This window comes from Gigantopelta aegis, chromosome 13 (genome assembly GCF_016097555.1).
Source record: "Gigantopelta aegis isolate Gae_Host chromosome 13, Gae_host_genome, whole genome shotgun sequence".
NCBI classification, from domain to species: Eukaryota; Metazoa; Mollusca; class Gastropoda; order Neomphalida; family Peltospiridae; genus Gigantopelta; species Gigantopelta aegis.
In genome coordinates, this window is record NC_054711.1 from 18703445 (window position 1) to 18724768 (window position 21324).

The following is a 21324-nucleotide window of genomic DNA, read 5'->3' on the forward strand; positions in this document are numbered from 1 at the left end:
GTGCCAGGCAGTTGTCAACACACGCGGAGACCACACCCGGTATTGACTCCAGATGACCATGACCTTGGTGGTGTGTCCTATCACTTACTCACAATGGACTAGAGTGAATTGTGAACAATCCTGCAACATTTGGTAATTATCGGACTCACCATTCAATAATTAAATCAATTCTCCAAATGTTACGACAATGTGGTTTTGCGTTTCTTCTTTTGAAGAGTATATATATATATATATATATATATATATATATATATATATATATATATATATATATTATATATATATATATATATATTAAACAGGGTGTCGTGGAAAATACGGCAAGAATTGCAGCTACCTCTGCAGTGACAGGAAGTGTAAAAACTCCCCAGCGCCGTGTGATCACGCGACAGGATCTTGTAATGGAAAATGTAAGGACGGTTGGAATGGAGACACATGCACGGCCAGTAAGTACTCGTAGCTTGTAGTTTACATGTAAAACTGTTTTGTACATCTTTAATGTCATATATGTACACTATACCTGACACACACACATCGTATTAAAGGGTCCATAAATGCATATTTTATAAGCATACGTTCTAGCTACGTTTCAAATGTCATAGTAACCAACAAAGGCAACCTCTTTTTGTGTTACGCATCCACACTGGTAGAAAGCTCGACTGAGGTTCGATCAATCTCAAGAACGTTCGGACTCCTGTTATTCCCCACCCTATCCATTGCCCTACGACTGCTATATCTAAGGCCAAGCACTGTTCTGCCACTTTGCCGATCGCGGTAGCTTATGTGGCGGCAGTATGTTGTCCTCGACCCCACCCACCTCTCTCCCCCTCTCTCTGTCTGTCATCAAATAGCCGTAGTTTAAAAATAAGCAGAGATGTCATTAAAACAACTGTGTCGTACCTTTCCTTCATGGCTGGCAGCTAGACGTTGCATGAAGTGGGTCGGGATATAGCTCAGTCAGTTCAGTGCTCGCTTGAGGTGCTTGCGTTGTAGGATCGAACCACCTCGGTGGACCCATTCGACTAGATGTTTTTTCTCGTTCAAGCCAGTGCACCACAACTGGTCAAAGGCCGTGGTATGTGTTTTCCTGTCTGTGGGAAGTGCATATAAAAGATTCCTTACTGCATTAGGGTAAATGTAGCGGGCTTCCTTTGATGACTACGAGTCAGAATAACCATATGTTGGACATCCAACAGCCGATGATTAATTAATCAATGTGCTACAATGTTTAAACAAAACAAACCTTTTGCCTGAAGTGCAGTGAATCGCAATAGTATCACCCCACGCACTCTTCTTAAGGACAACGTGCCTGAATTTGAAGGGGAAATAACGTAAACATAAAACAATTGAACTGTGAACTATGTTCGAAAAAATAACATCACATATTATACGAAATCACCAGGAGATACTAAAACGTAGTCTGGACTCCCATCAATATTCTACATCAGCAGCATATGGTACAAATATCTTGATTGTAGTTTCTTGTATGTTGTAATAGTATCGTATTATATAATACAGAATGCTCTGGAACATATGGCAGAGATTGCAACTATTCGTGTGGCGATAGAAAGTGTGAAGACAACACGATGTGTGATCATGTGAAAGGATCATGCAATGGACAGTGTGTTGCTGGTTGGCAAGGAGACGTGTGCACTGATAGTAAGAACTTGTAGTTTGTAGGAACACATATTTATGCAAATCAATTACATGACACATAATATATCATCAGAAGATACCATAACGTAGCCCTGATTTCGACAGAGATTAGGTCATCAGCAGCAGTCATTATTTTCTACATGTCACTGAAAAACGTTCCTTTCTTGTCCTATCAGGCACGTCTGTTGGTAAATGTGCAGTGGGTATAGACTGTGGTGAACAAAGTGTTTAGGGAGATCGGGTCTTGTACCCACAGAAAATATATTGAAACACCCCAGAAAATATGTTTGTAGGAGTTGCACACACACACACACACACACACACACACACACACACACACACACACATCTTCCCACATTAACACATACACGTGCATGTATAATACTAATATACACTGTGTTTTATATACTAGTCTGCATTACCTATTGTAGAACTATCTTGATTTCCGTTTCTTATGTTACATAGTATATATTGTATCATACAGAATGCACTGGAAAATATGGCCAAGATTGCAAACACTCGTGTGGTGACAGACACTGTGAAGACAATGCGCAGTGCGATCACGTGACAGGCTCGTGCAATGGACAGTGTGTTGCTGGTTGGCAAGGAGATGCTTGCAGTGTCACTGCCAGTGAGTCTAAAAGTAAGTTCATCAGTTCTGTAATTCTGTTATCACACAGTATGGTCCAATGGACTGATAGTTGTATTAGTTGCTGGTTGGCAAGGAGATGCTTGCAGTGTCACTGCCAGTGAGTCTAAAAGTAAGTTCCATCAGTTCTGTAATTCTGTTATCTGACAGCATGGTCCATTGGACTGATAGTTGTATTAGTTGCTGGTTGGCAAGGAGATGCTTTCAATGTCACTGCCAGTGAGTCTAAACGTACGTTCATCAGTTCTGTAATTCTGTTATCTGGCAGCATGGTCCATTGGACTGACAATTGTATTAGTCTTCTTTTGCTCTTCGGCTGATAGTCCAAATGCTAGACAGTGCATACTGGAATCAAGCTAGGTACATGCCTGTCACTTTCATTGTATGTTTATCTGATGTGTGTGTGTTTTTTTGTGAATCTGTATGTGGCGGGTGCGGAAGGGGAGAGGATGCATGTGTATGGATGTACTACTGTGTGTGGTAATGTGTGCGTATATGTGTGTGCGTACGTTCTTCTATATGTGTGTTTTATGTTGTCACCCAATGTAATACTTGAAATTCTATTCTTAGAAAAAGAAAACTTAGCACCCACAGCCTTCATTAAGCATACATGTATTATTTAACTATTATTTCGGGCAGGACGATGGGTCAACGCTTCTCATTTGAGAGAAAACTGAAGTACAAAAGTAATTGTTCCAGAGACCATGCCATAACATCTTGTTTCAACTAAGTTTTATTATGCTGAGCAGTTTTAACATTTAAATTGAATGTTGTGTTTAGGAGTACATGGTTCTCTTCCATCATTGTATGATTACTTATAAGCTTAGCTTCCTGCCTGAACTATTAATTTGTTCAAATATACTCACGTGATACTATGTTTGAACACAATCCACTATACATTCATTAAACGCTCCATATCTCAATTGTTTTAATTCTATCTGGATACAAGTGCATACGTATGTTCGTGGTCAGTGGAAGCGTTCTGAATTTGCAGACATTCTCATGATTCAGTTAGAATGTGTCATACGAAATGGTAACATAAACCCAAAACAAACCAAAACCAAACCAAACGAAACCACACCAGACGTACATAAGTGATTATTCTAAGCATCACACCGTAAGTTTAAACCACGAAGACAGTAAAGTATTTTCAGACACTGTCTGACTTAAATTCTCGTTTGCCAAATCGCCAGATGCGAATTAAATTTCAACTTGGTAAACACAGTTCATTATTACTGTGTTTGGAATTATTAAATTGCCTGAAAAGCTAATGAAAATAAAAATAAATTAACTCTTTAAAGAGCTTTAGTTTGGTTTTCCCTCTCTTAGACTGATAGGCTAATTTAAACTAGAATTTGGCTGTGGATTTTCTATCCAAATGCACGAAAGTGTTAATTATTTGTTTAGTTCCTGCTTACATCATGGGGGATGTTTCAGCAAAATGATTTTGTGGAGTTACAGCTACAGATGTGTTACACAGTAATCAAACTTTGTACAAAAGGTGGCCCCTAAAGATTACCGATATTAATATAATATGTATTGGTATAAATTTAAAGATACCTGGTCGTTTCATATCTATGGGGTTATTTTAGGGTGAAACTTAAGATGCTTGCTAGAAACAGTCATTATTTCACAAACACAAAATCACGGTCAAGCAAAGCGTTCTGAATGGTCAAATATCCTGACAATGCAACCAAATTATTATCATCATTAGATGCGTGCCTCAAACGGTGACACCAAAACTGTGACTTGAATTTTTATAAACTTCAGAACCATTATGTTCAGGAAATAATATTCTCAGCACGAATGGGTAACATGTGTTTCGTGGGTCATGCACGTTCAATATTTTATTAGCAGTGTGTCGTTATGATTACTTATAGATCCTGACTCTGGCAACGATGTATTACTTATTGCTAGCATTGCTGTTGCTGTTGTTGTCGTAATCGCCGTGGTCGTCATCGTTGTGGTGTTTATCAGGTGATCAGACTTTTCATATTACACTAAATACTGTTGCAGAATTGATGACAAGGGTGAGACGTTTTATGTATCCACCACCCACAAATTGAATTTCATTTAAATCAAATGTACTCAGAGAAACAAATAAGGGAACACTTGGTATTGCAGAACAAATTTAATTAACTACTCACGTAGTGATATATGTATATAATACAAAAACGTAATGTGGGATTGAAATGCCAGTAATGTGGTATTGAGTAACATAGTTAACATCTGTTAGGCCTTTTTTTAGCAACGCTTTACGCGAGTCAGTTTTTTTTCTTCACAAATTACATCAAGGACATATTTATAAAAAGGTTATGCCGAAACCAAATGGGTCCTGAATCGGGAAACGAAAGATGGGGATATTCTGTGATTAAGTATTTCTTTCCATCAGTAAATATGTATAGACCCATCAGTAATTTTTTTTTTTTTTTAATAATGGTTCCTCCCACCTCGTCCATATGATCTGTTCTGGAACAGTCGAATGACACCTTCATAGTTTCCTCTTGAATATACATGTAAGTAGGATCCAATAATTATTTGTTGAGGGGGTGGTCTTCGCAGAAACGTGCACATGGACAAATCGTGAGAAAGGCAACCCATTTTTGTTTAAAGACAGAAAAAAGAAGAAGAGTAACGTGAATATATTTACGGGACGGGGACGTGACTTACATGTTGAAGTTTTAAATTTGTTTAGTTACATGTGTGTATTTACAAAGTTTAATTTTAACTATGGTTAATTGGCCATTGATGTCCATATAATTATGTACATGCTAGATGAACGGTGACCACACTCTTATTACCGCTACTATGGAAAAAATAATGTTAATGCTGTAGCATAACTACAGTTATTTTGAAACCAAGCTGAAACTGATTCTAATCGTGTTTTGGTTTTTGTTCAAGACGGAGGAGACGAATACAGAAAGAGAATTCTCACGAAACACTTGTTTTGAGAAGACCTTCAAGAAACACGGGTAGGATTTATTAATACTGCACTCTATTGATTAGTTTTAGAATTGCTTCAAACTACTGTATTTAAATTTTGTCAACAATCTTTTACATTTAATAAGCGGACCAAGTTGATTGTAAATTTAATTAAAGCAGACTTTAAAAAAAAAAAAAAAAAAAATATGAAAGTTTATAACATCCACGTATATAGTTTGTTTGTTTTTAAAGACAATAACAAACGACATTGATTTATCACTAGCTATTGGACGCCAAATATTTTATAATTCTAACATGTAGTTTTCAAAGGAAACATCCTATAGTTTTCAGTAGTAACAATGACTCTTTAATATGCACTATTACAAAGACAAGAAGGTTTCACTAATTTGGACTTAGAATACAGCAACAGATCAGTCGTGAGAATTGACACTAAATGTTAACCCACATAGCACGCCACCATTGGCCCATAGTAGACCCACCGTCGGCTGCGCCAGTGGACCACTGTTGGCAGCCAAACCAATGGCCCACCAGTGGCATGACCAGCTAATAGCCGTCGGCCCACCGTCCGCAATCTGCCGACGGTGAGCCAACGGCGGGCCACTGATGATATATACCCCATATAATTTAAATAACATTGTGCATCATTCAGTCGATTTATTCACATAGTTTATGGTTCTTCGTCACTGATGTCATTAGATTTTAATAAGTCTGCAACAGCTCTTAGCCTGGATCTACTTGTCTCCGTGTCCAAGTGGCGACCTCTCTCTCTGAAAATAGTGATTGATATTAAGCCTGATATTTTAATAATCCTATTCCATATAATAAAATACATGACATCATAAGCAGACAAATATTTCTATTAAATTTCTCCAGGAATGTTAATAGTTGTATTGCAACCAAAATTATGTTCTCAGAGACGGGTGGATTTTTCTAGCTGGGCTCCTGTTAGCCTGCTGATCTTCCCTTCTTCTGATGTAATGAAAAGACTGCCGCGAGTGAAGATTTATTGGAATAAAGTCATGTCTTACCAGAAAATACATTTAAAAAAAGAAATTTGATTGGACAAGGGGCATTTCGACACCCAATCACAACCACCCGTCTGCACACACGCCTGCAGTGAGCTATACCTCGCCTTTAATGTATTTAAATATATTTCAGACAAGGCACATGAAGTGGGAGAAACAAACGTCTATGTCAACGTTGGCATGACGTCGACGTTGCAGGAACAGCCCATAGTACATCAACCAAAGCATGTCCCCGTGGTTGCTGTGCAGCAAAGAGTAAAGGCTCATAATGAAACAGCAAAGGGTGATAACAAGGGCAAAGTCAAGGGAAGTAACACATATTGTAACGTGAAGATAAGCGGCCAAGATGATGAAGATATTACTGATGCTGTAGCCATTATAGAAGCAGACAATAAGAGCGATGGTCAGACAGGAAATGACGTCGATGAACATGACGCATATTATAATAAGACGACCAGTCTACCGGAAGGAGGGTTTGACATGATGGAGCTTGAAACTATAATTCAGCGAATCAGGAACCAGCGTGGAGGATTTGAAGCAGAGTTCTTGGTATGACATCCTACCGGCCTCGGTGGCGTCGTGGCAGGCCATCGGTCTACAGGCTGGTAGGTACTGGGTTCGGATCCCAGTCGAGGCATGGGATTTTTAATCGAGATACCGACTCCAAACCCTGAGTGAGTGCTCCGCAAGGCTCAATGGGTAGGTGTAAACCACTTGCACCGACCAGTGATCCATAACTGGTTCAACAAAGGCCATGGTTTGTGCTATCCTGCCTGTGGGAAGCGCAAATAAAAGATCCCTTGCTGCCTGTCGTAAAAAGAGTAGCCTATGTGGCGACAGCGGGTTTCCTCTAAAAAACAGTGTCAGAATGACCATATGTTTGACGTCCAATAGCCGATGATAAGATAAAAAAATCAATGTGCTCTAGTGGCGTCGTTAAATAAAACAAACTTTACTTTGGTATGACGTCCAATATGACATTAATGACTGGTATTCATGAGATACATTCACATGGAAACATGGCCAATTATCATCAGTAATCGAGTTGCATTCGTAATCGAAAAGTTCAACCATTCCCCCCCCCCCCCCCCCCCTCTCCATATCAAGGTCAGTATCTGGTGTGTCCACCATTGGCCCGTGAGCATGCGTGAAGACGACTGGGAAAGGATTGGCATAAACATCTTAAATAAGCCACAGGAATGTTCCTCCACTCCTCATGCAACGCCTGTGCAAGCTTAGCGACGTTACGCGGTGGTGGCTGGTAGTGACGTATACGACGTCCTAACCCATCTCACATGTGTTCAATTGGGTTCAAATCCGGTGAAACGGCGCTCCAGTTTATAACGGTGATACCGGCTTGTTGCAGGAATGCCTGGGTAATTCTTGCAGTATGTGGACGGGCATTGTCTTGTTGAAACAGAAGGGGACCTTCCCGTCTTCGGTGACGGCGCAAAAGTGGCTGGAGAACTGGTCTTAGAATAACGTCAACATAACGCTGGGCTGTAAGGGCATTGTGGACAATGATGAGATCACTCCTGAAATCACAGTTGATTGTCCCCTATACCATCAGACAACCGCCGCCAAACCGATCACGTTCCCTCACACAGCGGTCAGCGTACCGTTCATGGAGTCTCCTATACACACGTGCTCTTCCATCGGCAAAGGAGACAGAGAAACGGGACTCATCTGAGAAAACAATGATCCGGTAAAAGGCTGGTGGATGATTACCATTCTGGAGAGCAAACTGTAGTCTCGCAGCACGATGTCGCGGTGTCATGATGTTACCGTTGTACGGGCGTCTGCATCTGAGTCCAGCCGTTCTGTGTCGACGGATAACAGTCATCGGATGGATATGCCTTCCATGACGTCCTATCGTGTTGCTTGCTGTCATCGTCGCAGTTCTGAACCGGTCACGGAGGTGGTGTCATCGAATCTGCCGATCTTGGTGTGGGGTCGTAACGGGACGTTGACCAGGTCGAGGTCGATCACGGACACTCCCGGTCTGTTGATGACGTTCAACAAGTCGTCCAATAGTTGGACGAGGAATATGATACCGTTACGTGACTTTTATGTGTCCACATACTGGCATTTCACGTGCATTGCATGCAGCATGATTGAACATGTAGTGAATGCATTTCACACCATTTTGTGTGTTTCTGCTATTGTATGTGTAACGAGAACAAAACCAGGATTAAAACCCAGACATAAGTACCAATCAATGGCTTCCTCTCATAAATTGTTATTTTAAGTCCAATAAATATATTTTTCATTAATAACAACAAAATATTGAAAAATGCGTTTTCATTGTGTGTCAGTATATATATTTATTTGGAGTATTGTTTTCATTAGAACCGGCCTCGGTGGCGTCGTGGTTAGGCCATCAGTCTACAGGCTAGCTACTTTTCTGTTTGAAATATTTTGTGTGATAAAGATTTGTGAAATTTATCAATCACATGAGTGAGACCGTCCTAGATTTAGGACATCTTTTTGTTTAATATCTGAATAAATACCAAACCAGTCGTTTCCCTTGGATTGGGAATTTATTAGAGAGTTTATGGCGATAAAAATGCAGACTGATTTTACTCGGATCAGTTGATTATAATGGCTGGAACTAATAACAGTATGCTTTCCTGAACAACATGAATCCACGGTGTTACAGCTTGTAGCTCGTTGCTTGTTGTTTAGGCAGGGTTTATGGACCAAATCTAAGTACCATCGATGTCCCAAACTGCGTTCACCTAACAACAAAAACACGAATATGATATTTACGGAAATATTATTCTACATTTGTCAGCTACGATACGTGAAACAAAATAGATTGTAATCAATTAACGTAAAAAATCAACAATGTGGATGTAAAACAAATTCATTCTAGTAAACAAAAGTGAAACACCCTCCGGTAAACAGGAAAGAGTGCGACGTTTGTAATTGCGTTCAGGCGCATGCGTTTGCAAAAAGTATCGTAACGCGCATGTACACTTCGTCATTTTCCATTTTTAAGGCCACTACATGAACAAATATATGTTTCTTAAAGGGACATTGCTGAGTTTGCTGCATTGTAAGATGTTTCCGACTAATAAAATATTTCTACGATTAAAGTTACATATTAAATATATTTTCTTGTTTAGAATATCAGTGTATGTATATTCAATGTGTTTCTGGTCGTCTTAATATTTGTAAGAAGCCCAAACTGGATTTTGTCTTCAAATAATTTCGTACGTACGAAACAAATATATTTTGGGAAATAAAATGAAATTTAACCTAGTAGAAATATTACAACGATCAGAAACACAGCCACTAATATTTTATGCAGACAAATATATTTGATATGTAATTACAATCGTTAAAATGTCTCTGTTAGTCGATAACATCTTAAAACGTGCAGAAAACTCAGGGATGTCCCTTTAACTATGCACAGTTGACGAACACTTAGTTTAATATTTTTTTAAAAGGAAAAATTTAATTTGTCAAGCGTTCTGGTCCGGTCCGCGTTTTATCAACACACATGAATAACACTTGATGTTAATACTAATAGGCATTACGTTTATACCAGTGAATAGTTTGTAAAAAAAATAAAAAATTAATGAACTAATTCTTAATTAACACAATTTATACACTCAAAATTATTTACAATTGTTAATGAATGGATTATGAATACTATTCACTAGGCTTACAACAGAGGCACAAAAATGTAGCATACCGTTTACAGATCGAATATAATAATTGAAAACAAATTCTAACAACAGGGGTCTTAAAAATCGTAAAAATTAAATGCTTTGGCCTTGTTGATCTGGCACGTGTGAAGTCATGTGGCACGCACCGAATGTTAATTCATCTTTCTCATTTTAAAGTCAATTTCTACGAGTCATGTGGACCCGATATTGGTAATGTTAAGAAATCAACAAAAACAACTTAGTAAAATTAATGGTTTTAGGGGTTTGTAAAGTTTTGTATTTAGATACTTACTTTTCTGAACTTTATTGTTTATGAAAATGTTCCTGAACTGTGACGAAACACCTTATAAATGAACGACATGCCGATGACAACAAATCGGATGTTGATTGCGCGAACCGTGCACGAGAAAACAAAGTGAACGGAATTGGAAGCATAACGCAGTTAGGGACGTTGACGATATATAGAATACTAGACCTCCCTGTATAGGAACGTCCTGTACAGAGCCGTCATGACTACCGGTATATATATATATATATATATATATATATATATATATATAATATATATATTATCCAAAGTATACATATATGTTCTTCTCCCTCATATCTCAGTGCACGTGTAGACAAACGCCCTGTGCAGAACCGGTACGGTGTTGGTCCCTTATGTATTAAAGACCATGAAACTTAATCTGTGAGCATTTACTGTATGATACTGGCCTGTGATTTGTGATTTGAATTTAATAGCACCATATCCAATTGGTCATTTAGTTTAACTCACAATTTAAAAAATCAGTTATAATATTATGTCAAAATCAAAAGACATAGTTTGTGTGATATTTCAGCACCGAGAGAAGGAACTGTAGTTGACTTCTGGAGGGTGATCTGGGAACAAGACTGTGGACAAATTATAATGCTTACAAACCTCATGGAAGCCGGAAGGGTAGGTACCAGCCATGGATTTAGGCAGGGACCATAGGGCCCAGGCTACCCCATTGCCTTCATCAAGTAAGTAATGGTCCCTTCGTAATAGGTGAGTAGTATTGGTTGTTGCAATAGAAATATTACAATAATTCTAAACTTCAAAACAATAATACATGATCATGGCGTTGTCTCTGCACAATGCAGAGTCAAACGGATATTTGGCAAAATAGTGGTTGATTCCATAACTCTGTCCAGTGTCTCGTTTATAGGAGAACATCCACTCCCGAGGAGATCCCTTACTGAAGATTTCATCTCATTGTACCATCACACAGAGGACTGTCACCCAAACTAGTTTACTAAATAATAGCTAGCACTGGATACAGCTCATCAGAATAAGTAATAATTAGAACAAGTATAATGGTTACCCCCATTACAAAATCATACTTTTACACATTTGTGTTGAATGTTTGATTGAGCAAGGATGGTGTCACTTTTCCTTTCAAATCTGGAAGTTCAGAAGAAATACACCTTCAACATTATACCATTGTGGATTGTACACACATATCCAGTCCTGCTTTTCCTGTCACTGTGACTTAAGTTGACATATATTTTAGGATTTTCTGTATGTATGTTTGTTTTGTTTCTTTGGTAATAAATACCAGTTATAAACCCCTTGTTAAGGAACAACATGACTATGCCTGGCTGCATTTTACTTCATGAATAACAATCAGACATTGTTTTGAAAAAGTGAAGCACCACTTGATAACAATTCCCCCCCCCCCCTCCCCCCCATTGCATTTTACAACGCATCCAACGATTGTCCTTGTGTACAGCGTTACGTAACTGCGCCTGGAAATGGATTTTTGTTTTTAATAAACGCAAACCAGGTTAATGTTATAACTGCTGTGAAGGAAAGATGCTAAACCAGCACATTCGTTAAAACCTAAAAAAAGTTGGCGTTCTTTTCTGCAGCACAAATGCGAACCCTACTGGGATGACGACAAACCAATGGCTGTGTCATTCTTTAATGTTGTGGTCAAAGAAACGTTTCACCTAGCGGAATACAGCATCAGGAAGATCCAGGTCACTCAGACAAAGGTGAATAATTTTGATTAGAGAAAAATAATTGACAGCACATCCACCAATCCATATATACATAACTGATGGTTTAGTCGGGGAGAGGGGGAGAGAGAGAGAGAGAGAGAGAGAGAGAGAGAGAGAGAGAGAGAGAGAGAGAGAGAGAGAGAGAGAGAGAGAGAGAGAGAGAGAGAGGGGGCTACATTTGAGAGACAAAACAGAGAGAAAGGAAGGCATGAAAGACAGACAGATAAACAGAACGACAGAGCGAGTGAGATAATTGAGACAGACAGAGTGAGAACAAGAGCCAGAGACAAAGACAGAAACAGACAGACAAAACAAACATTTAACACAGATCCTACATTTTTGTATATTTCAGTCTGGAAAACTGACACAGAAGACGTTTGATCATTATCACTTTACATCGTGGCCGGACCACGGAGTTCCTAACGTGCTTGATCTGTTAGATTTTCTGTGGAAGACTAGAGACACTCCGAGACCACGCCCTGGTCCAGTCCTCGTACACTGCAGGTATATTTTATCTTGAATGAAGGGTTTGATAGACTGTTGACAAGTCCCTGCACTTCACGCTAGCCTCATCCGTGTAGCCTGCTGGATTCTGTTTTAACTTGTATGTATGGATCGGTTGGCTTTCTTTGGAAAACTAGAGACACGCCTTGGCCACGCCCAGGGAGAGTTAGTATGGGTCCAAAACTTAATCATATGATTTTGGATAAGTTTTAACATTATTAACTATAAGGTTACATGCCATTTCTTCGGTTCCCTTATTTGATGCAAACAGACTATGTCTGTTATGTGTTTACCTACTATGGTACATTTATCTGTATGTACTTTATTTTGTGTTGACCAGTGCCGGGATTGGCAGAACAGGGACGTACATAGCTCTCCACATTCTCATAGACGAGATGAACGCCACTGGACAACTTAACATTCTACAGACCATCACCAAGATGAGACACCAGAGGAAGAACATGATACAAACCAAGGTGATGCTATCACTTCATTTTGCTACACGCCAAGGTGATGTTATCACTTCAGTTTGATACACGCCAAGGTGATGTTATCACTTGTGTTAGATACACACAAAGGTGGTGATATCACTTCATTTTGATACACGACAAGGTGATAATATCACTTCGTTTTGATACACGCCAATTTGATGATATCACTTCATTTTGATACACACCAAGGTGATGATATCACTTCATTTGATACACAACAAGGTGATGTTATCACTTGATTTTGATACACGCCAAGGTGATGGTATCACTTCATTTTGATACACGCCAAGGTGATGTTATCACTGTATTTTGATCTATACAGACCAATGTGATGATATCATTTTGATCACTTGTATTATTATTTATACATCAAAGTGATTTTATTACTTGTATTGGATCAAGATAGCGATGCTACCCCCCCCCCCCCTCTCTCTCTCTCTCTCTCTCTCTCTCTCTCTCTCTCTCTCTCTCTCTCTCTCTCTCTCTCTCTATAGCGATGCTCTCTCTCTCTCTCTCTCTCTCTATCTCTGTGTGTGTATATCTTCTCTCTGTCATTTTGTCTTCCTCTCTCCATCTCAGTGTGTCTGTATGCATACATGGATATGCACTGACACAATTATAATTGTCATTTCCATGAATACAAATGTAGTAAAATAATATGTTCTCTCTTTCTAGGAACAATATGAATGTGTTTTCATCACACTGCTGGAGGTAGTAAAATATGGGCAGACGAGCATGCCCACGAATCATTACCTACAGGCATATCCTACAAAGGGAGGCAACTTGACTATGGGCAGGAAGACGATTGACCAACTAGCTGAGGTATGAAAAGGACATGACCAAATATAACTAAATGCCACGTTCATATCTCCAGATCAGACACAGTGCTTGGTAGTGAAATGTTCTGATTCTGCTTGTTAAAACTGTAAATAATAATGTACACTAAAAACAAAACGAAACATATATATTAACACTACAGGTGAAACAAAGAATGGAGAAATGTTATGTACGAATATAACAGACTGATTGTTATATAACTTATTTTAAAACATTTAGGAGATACAGGTGATTGTGGTCTGTGTTCGCCCTCACATTGAAAACCCTTACAATAATGTTCTCAGCCCTACACCACGGTGAGGAACAGGAGTTGTAGGGGTTTTGTAAGTCTGGTTAGTTTGATTCAAACACAGAGGGCAGTATCTACACAGCGAGGTTTTGTCCTACATGCCTGTAACAAACATACATTTACAATGTTTACTAGAAAACCAGGCTTAGCACATTCAGTACAGAATATCCACTCTTCACATTAATCTCATAAAAACAGCCTTCGTATATTCGGTCCCGAGCGTCCCTGCTTATCGTTAGTATATTCATTACAGGTGAAGCTAAAGGATAATCGTGCTATATTTCTGACTATTTGATAACTTTTTTTCAGGACATCGTTTCCATGAATAGTCCATACAATGCAGGTACGTATATTTGACAAAAACTGTGCATACATTTATTATGAGGACTTTTACACTAATACAGAAGACAACTGTTTTTCAAATATAAAATACTGATTGAAGCACATTTTGGAGTGAATACTTTGAGAATCTGTTCTTTTTTTTTACTTTGGGGGTAGTGGTTAGATGTTTTCATTACTATGACTTTTCTTTCTGATTCAAAACTTTTGTAAGAACGAATCTGCAGATCTCTAAGTCGAAATGTGTGTTTCATTTACATTTCTTTATCTGTAAGTGCCAGACGTCAGGGTAATTATTACTTATATAGATAGTAATAGTTATTATAGCATTACACTTCAGGACGTCTGCCTATACAATATATAAAGTGATATAGTTATGTTTATAGGCTATATTGTATGGACACACTTACTGGCGTTCTGTAAAGGTTGCTAAAATATAGTCCCCGAGGCGTGAAAACAATTTACAACCTACACTATTCACACCATGAAACGGAACTGAAAATGTTGCCATATACATTTCAGTTACCAAAACTAAATGCCTCTTGCCAAAAGGAGCTTGAAGTCTATATTTCAATAATCCATTAGCACAATTATATAACAAATTCCCAGTAACAATAAATGAAATCGTATGTCTCCTATATTTAAAAAAAAGACTAATGCTTAGACAATGTCATTGTAATTCCTCCAATCCTGAGTAATTGTTATATGTTATTGCCTATTATTTGTTTTATTTATAATGTTAGTATTCAGTGAAACACAGCTAAGCATAGACTATGAAGGGAATTTGAAATTAAATCATTACAAACTTAGAAAGCACTGTACTTATATGTTGACTGTAGGGATAATTTGATTTAAATTGGTTTACGCACACTAGTATCTGTTACAGTTTGTTTCAGAAAAAAACACAAAAAAAAAAGTTGAAATTAAAATAGAGATATACCAACTATATTTTCAGAATTGCCGACGCAAATTTGTTGTTTTATAAAGCGTTTTTCTTATATTTCACTTAGATGCACAAGTGAAGAACAGACTCTGGGTGAACGGACAACAGGATCAGTTCGTAGTGGGCGCCCCAGTATGTAAAGATGTGTATATAACAATCAACTTTCGCCCTTGAATGCACAAGTCTATAACCCCCAAAAATCACATCACAAACGAAAACAAAAACAAAAACAAAAATACAGAAACGAAACAATACTAAAGAAATAAATCAAGACGAAACGAAACAGAAACCAAACAAAACAAAAACAAAAAAAAACAAAAACAAAAACAAAACTAAGTAAAACAGAAAAAATAGTAATAAACAGAGTAAATAAAAGTAAACTAAACTAGATTTTTTTTTTATAATAAAAAAAACAAAAATAAACAAGGCACAGAAATAAACAAAACAACAAAACAAATAAACAAATCATAAACAAAACAATTGGGGAAAATATGCATTTTTTTCAGTATTAAATCTGTACCTTTAAAATATGTATTTGTAATACTAGCAGTCTAAAATGCTGAATCACGATTATCTGTTGTCAAAGGTCCAAGTACCTTTACAATATGTTGTTTTCCTCTTATAGTCTACAATGATGCAACAAGGCTATCTGTTGTAGTATCAGTTACCTTAAAATGTGTATTTTTAGAAAATGCTGAAACAGGGTTATCTGTTGCCAGGCGTCCAAGAGCCTTTCAAGCCTTGTTGGCTAACACTATGTACAAAACTGGAACCTGCTGTGGAAACTAATAACAGAAAACGACTCTCTGCTGAAGCACACTGGGAACTGAGGTAGGTGTCTACTGGCTCAGAACACGACTCTCATCACACTGGGAACTGAGGTAGGTGTACACTAATCACAGAAAACGACTCTCTGACACTCATCACACTGGGAACTGAGGTAGGTGTACACTAATCACAGAAAACGACTCTCTGACACTCATCACACTGGGAACTGAGGTAGGTGTACACTCATCACAATACTCTGACATTGAAGGGACGGGATATAGCTCGGAAGGTCGTCTGTCTGAGTTGCTCAGATTGTAGGATCGAATCCATCCCACCCAGAGAGAGAGAGAGAGAGAGAGAGAGAGAGAGAGAGAGAGAGAGAGAGAGAGAGAGAGAGAGAGAGAGAGAGAGAGAGAGAGAGAGAGAGAGAGAGAGAGAGAGAGAGAGAGAGAGAGATTTTAATGGTTCGGGGGCCAATGTGCAAGGTGGCTACGGAAACGTATCTTTCTCTCCAAATTCTCAATATTACACTCTGTACTGGAAATACTAGACGCTTGTGCCCAAGACACCAAAGACCTAAGCATTGCAATGAATATAATATATATATATATATATATATATATATATATGTTCTTTTAATATGAATTATCATCATCGTCGTCGTCGTCATCATTATTGTCGTCATCATAAAACAAAATACTCACCTGTTCCAGATAATAGTGAAATGTTATGTGGGATATTGATTGAAACATGTCTGATTGGCACTTCCACAGTTATGACCTCATATAAGCACAATTAAAATTTATTGATATGACAATATTAATGTTAATTGTAGAAGTGCCGTATTTGCATTTAATTTTTAGGGGGTAGATTAAAATTCTTTTACACCATTTTTGATGTTATGTAAGAAATGAAATGCTATGTGTACACTAGTGTCCGTTAGATACCATTTTATCTTATAACTCGATGTTTACAAATGTATCAAACTCGCTTTCACTCATTAGATATGTTTTGAAAGGATTTGTAAGATAAATATTATCAAACGGCCGCTTATGTAGTATTATGTATATCTTACTATATTTTAGACTGGTCTTGAATTCATTCCACATCCAAGTCACATCTGCGAGTATGGACGAGTGACTGTGGCTACAGTCAACGAAACACGTTTAACAAGGGGAGTAACTCTGAAAACTCTCTCTGTTGGAAAGACGGTAAGATGTGTTGTTATTAAAAAACCCCAATTCAGGCTCTTTTTGAACTGCATTAATTTATAGTTAACATTTTTATCAGCTTTTATGTCAGTTGCGTTCATGTCAGATAAACATAAGCTATATATTAATTATTTAAACTGTTACTAGCATAAGAGGGTTTTGGGATCATATTGCAATTGACAGTGAAAAATAACATAAACTTTGCCATGAGTTTTCCAAATATTCAGTATGAAATGTTTAATAACAAGATTGTAAGTGGAAAAGAGGATAATACCACTAAATTGTCTTTTATTTTAGAAGTGATTTTAAATGTCTTTTAAAAATATACTGTCACCTTCGGAACTTTACTTTAATCACCAACTATGGCCTATAAATGTCCTTCTAGAGTCAGTAGGCAGCAGGCATGACTGAGACTACTTTCCTTGCTGATTGTGGGTTCATTTCCTTCATTCATTTATACATATTTTCGTGCTTCTATCCACTTAAGATTCACGCACGCTGTCCTGGGCAAACACGTCAGCTATCTGCGTTTACTGTCTAGGACAGTAAGTTAGTGGTTAGTTGTTAGTGAGATAGAAGTCAGTGCAGTTGCCTTACACCTACTCATTGAGTTGTTAAAATCGCACTGGGTGGGAGCCGCTGCTGTGGTGCGAACCCAGTACCTACCAGCCTTATGTCCGATAGCTTAACAACTACACCACCGAGGCCGATGATCCTGGGTCGTACACCCATACATAAATACTGACTATGTATTTTTAACAGAGCGATCCAGAAAAGAAGGAGATTGCGAATTACTCTGTTGATCTGTGGTCGGATGAGTCTGACTCTTCGTCTGTGATAGAGTATCTCATCATCTTGATGGAGCAGATGGAAAACAGACAGAAGAAACTCAAGTCTCACCCAGTGACCATTGTCTTCAAGTACGTCAAATAAAACATTATTACAACAACCTCTATCCAGACTAATCAAGTTAATATACAATGCCCGTTTTCAGATCACCACAGCCAAAGGCTTAAATGACCTTCTGTGATCCATTTTCGCCCATGATGTGTTAACTGTTCACAATTTCGAATCTCTTGTCCAAAACTGCATGATAAATTGCACATTTTATGGGAAGTTTACTTGGCACCTTGAGAAACAAATTTGTGAATTTGGTCATTTTGACTCGCCTCCACTCCAGGGCCCTAACAGGCCGGGCCAAGACAGAGAAAATATTAAGCCAATTTGAAAAAGAAGCATTTTCTCATCCACCAGAAACACTATAACCAAATAGTTTAAACACATATAAAGGTCAATCTATGGTTTATTCAGTTTGTTAATATCATTAATATAGGGTGTCCCACTAGTCCCTAGGGATCAGGTGCAGTTTATTATAGTTATATAGAGAAATCCGTTTCATCAACTTCTTTTCCCATGCACTCCTTGAGTCTGGTATATAGGGTCAGCAATTTATCAATGTAACCATGCTCATGTGTTGGGTTTTGTTGTTTTTAGAGACACCAAAACAGAAATTGCAATACGATCATATTCAAGAGCCATAAAATGTTGAATTATAAAAAATAGTGTATAAAGTCAACAAGTTATTAATAATTTCATGTGACATTTTACTTCTATGATTCCTGTCCACATGTTACTCTGTTATTCACAAACTAACATAATTTATATTAATGTCAGTTTTTTGTTATTCACCTACCAGTCCAAACTTAGGGGACTATATGTTTCGTCTCAGTCCTTCTGTCCGTATGTCACACACATAGTTTTTCGGACTTTTTATTTACAATTCCTCAATATAATTATTGAGCTAAAAATTTGTGTATATCTTTGTGATGTATTGTTACAGATCAAGTTTGATTTCCATGACCATTTACCTAGTTTTACAGAGTTACAACCCTAGAACGTAGGAGACACGAAAACAAATTTGGCCCTGACAGTGACATGCAATGCTTTAGCTGTACTTTCAGAATGTTTGTTTTTTTTCCCCAGTGTTTCCGACACACAACAAGCGATATCACTCTGTATCATGAACAACATCATGTCTACTATTTCGGTTGACAAGGAGGTTGAGATTTTCAACAACGTCAGACGATTCCAAGATGTCTTGCCAAATGTGGAATTCACTGAGGTATTTCGAGATAACTAAGAACTTAATTACTGTCAAACATTTAATAACACACATATGTTTATACATTTTTGTTTGTGTTAATGATTCAGTGAAATATACTCAAGGGACCACTTTTATTAAGTATGCAGATGATATAACTGATGTGGTATGAGGGAATCCCATGTTAAAGAAATATGAAAAAGTTACCTTTTAGTTTAGAAGTACTTTGTTGTTTAGCTACATAGAGTCCCTAAGATATCTTTTAGACATCTACACACTCCACTCGCTGTTTAGGATACAAAGCAAATTGGATCAGCTCATCTAATATCGACTCTACCAATATAGTAAATTTATAAATTTTAAACCAAAATTTAATGTACATTATACAATTCGATTTGGTGTATTGTTGTTGTTGTTGTTGTTGTTGGGTTTGTGTTTCATCTCTCTTTCTCTTTTTGTTTATGTTACAGTACAACCCTAGTTTGTTGTGAAAGAGGACACTAAGTTTTTAGCGACTCTAGACAAACCTGTAACACATTTGGATAAAGTTAAACATAAATTGATGAAACATGAGTCTGTGAGTTTGAAATCTGTATTAGCTCTAAAAAGAGATTAAAACTCGTCCAGACTGTTATTTCAAACGCACGTGCGTTTTTAAAAATATGAGAAATGCATTTTGTCAACTTTAAAAACACCAGGATGACCAAAACACCTCGAATGTACGGAATTTTTAATCTAAACCATACAATTAAGTTAAGAGTGGTTGTTATCAAAAACCGCTATTCTAGTATGTGCATTCTTAGTTTTTTAACTATGGTATGTCCCTTTAAGATGGTAGTGGTTGGTATAGCTAGTTGTAAGTACGGTTGACTGGATTTCCTTTTTTTTCAAAGTTAGTGGCAGACTGGTGAAGTGGGATGTTCAAGTGTCATGCGGATCGGTGCAATAGTTTCGAATTCTACCAATTGTGACTTCGTGTTTTTTAAATAGTATATGTCCATTATACCTTTCATGTACTAATTTCATAAAATACCTATAGCATTATATTGTAATTATTTCAGGAATCCTTTAGACTCTTTTGCCAGCTGGCGTTTGTGTACCTGGAATCGATTGGAGTGTACACCAATATTTGACACTGGCTAGGGAAGGACTAGACACTTCAGCACATTGTTTAATGCTTTCGAGACACCTGAGTACATTGTTAAGTGTTTTAGAGAAACACGAGTACATTGTTTAATGCTTTATAGACACATTGGTGTATTGTTAAATGTTTTATGGATGCCTAAGTACATTGTTGAATGTTTTATAGACACTTCAGCAGATAGTTTAATGCTTTAAAGACACATGAATACATTGTTTAATGTTTTATATACACGTCAGTACATTGTTTAATGTTTTGTAGATACATCAGTACATTGTTTAATGTTTTATAGACACGTTAGTACATTGTTTAATGTTTTATAGACATTTCAGTACATTGTACATTGTTTAATGTTTTATAGACACTTCAGTCATTTATTTAATGCTTTAGATAGTACTAATAACTTCTGGCTGGGTCAAAGGTCGAGGTGCACCCAACTTTTGATAGAGAAGTGAACACCACAAGTCTTGTGATTGGTGATAAATGTGAGTGTGTTGATTGTAAAAAAAAAAATAGTTTCATCTGGGCAAAAAATGTATGCAATTTTATTTCATCTAGTACCACTGTGTCAAGTAAAATTGTGCTTGAAGCATATATGGGGTACCTGTAAAAAAGGTACTAAAATGTTGTGTGGAACTAGGGTAGTCATAGATGCTACCGGTTATCTCTGAAATGAGCAGCTTCACCCCCATTTTTTTCTGATTCACTTTAAGGGTGAGGGGTAGTAG

General features: G+C 37.5%; 2 protein-coding genes across 2 annotated transcripts; both read left to right on the forward strand.

The window, feature by feature from the left end:
* The first annotated feature begins 304 nt into the window (after positions 1 to 304).
* On the forward strand, positions 305 to 15569 carry LOC121387184 (receptor-type tyrosine-protein phosphatase delta-like). The gene is made up of 14 exons (XM_041518209.1): positions 305 to 446; positions 1519 to 1659; positions 2141 to 2299; positions 4186 to 4282; positions 5207 to 5277; positions 6407 to 6822; positions 9942 to 9954; positions 10790 to 10917; positions 11841 to 11966; positions 12325 to 12476; positions 12817 to 12952; positions 13643 to 13789; positions 14403 to 14436; positions 15443 to 15569. Exons 2-14 carry the CDS (start codon positions 1587 to 1589, stop codon positions 15547 to 15549), a joined length of 1659 nt encoding a protein of 552 aa, XP_041374143.1. The 5' UTR covers positions 305 to 446; positions 1519 to 1586; the 3' UTR covers positions 15550 to 15569.
* Positions 15570 to 16066: 497 nt separating this feature from the next.
* On the forward strand, positions 16067 to 21114 carry LOC121387185. The gene is made up of 6 exons (XM_041518210.1): positions 16067 to 16206; positions 16320 to 16374; positions 17229 to 17354; positions 18117 to 18274; positions 19338 to 19476; positions 20517 to 21114. The coding sequence occupies exons 1-6, from the start codon at positions 16067 to 16069 to the stop codon at positions 20586 to 20588; spliced, it is 690 nt and encodes a 229-aa protein (XP_041374144.1). The 3' UTR covers positions 20589 to 21114.
* Positions 21115 to 21324: the final 210 nt, after the last annotated feature.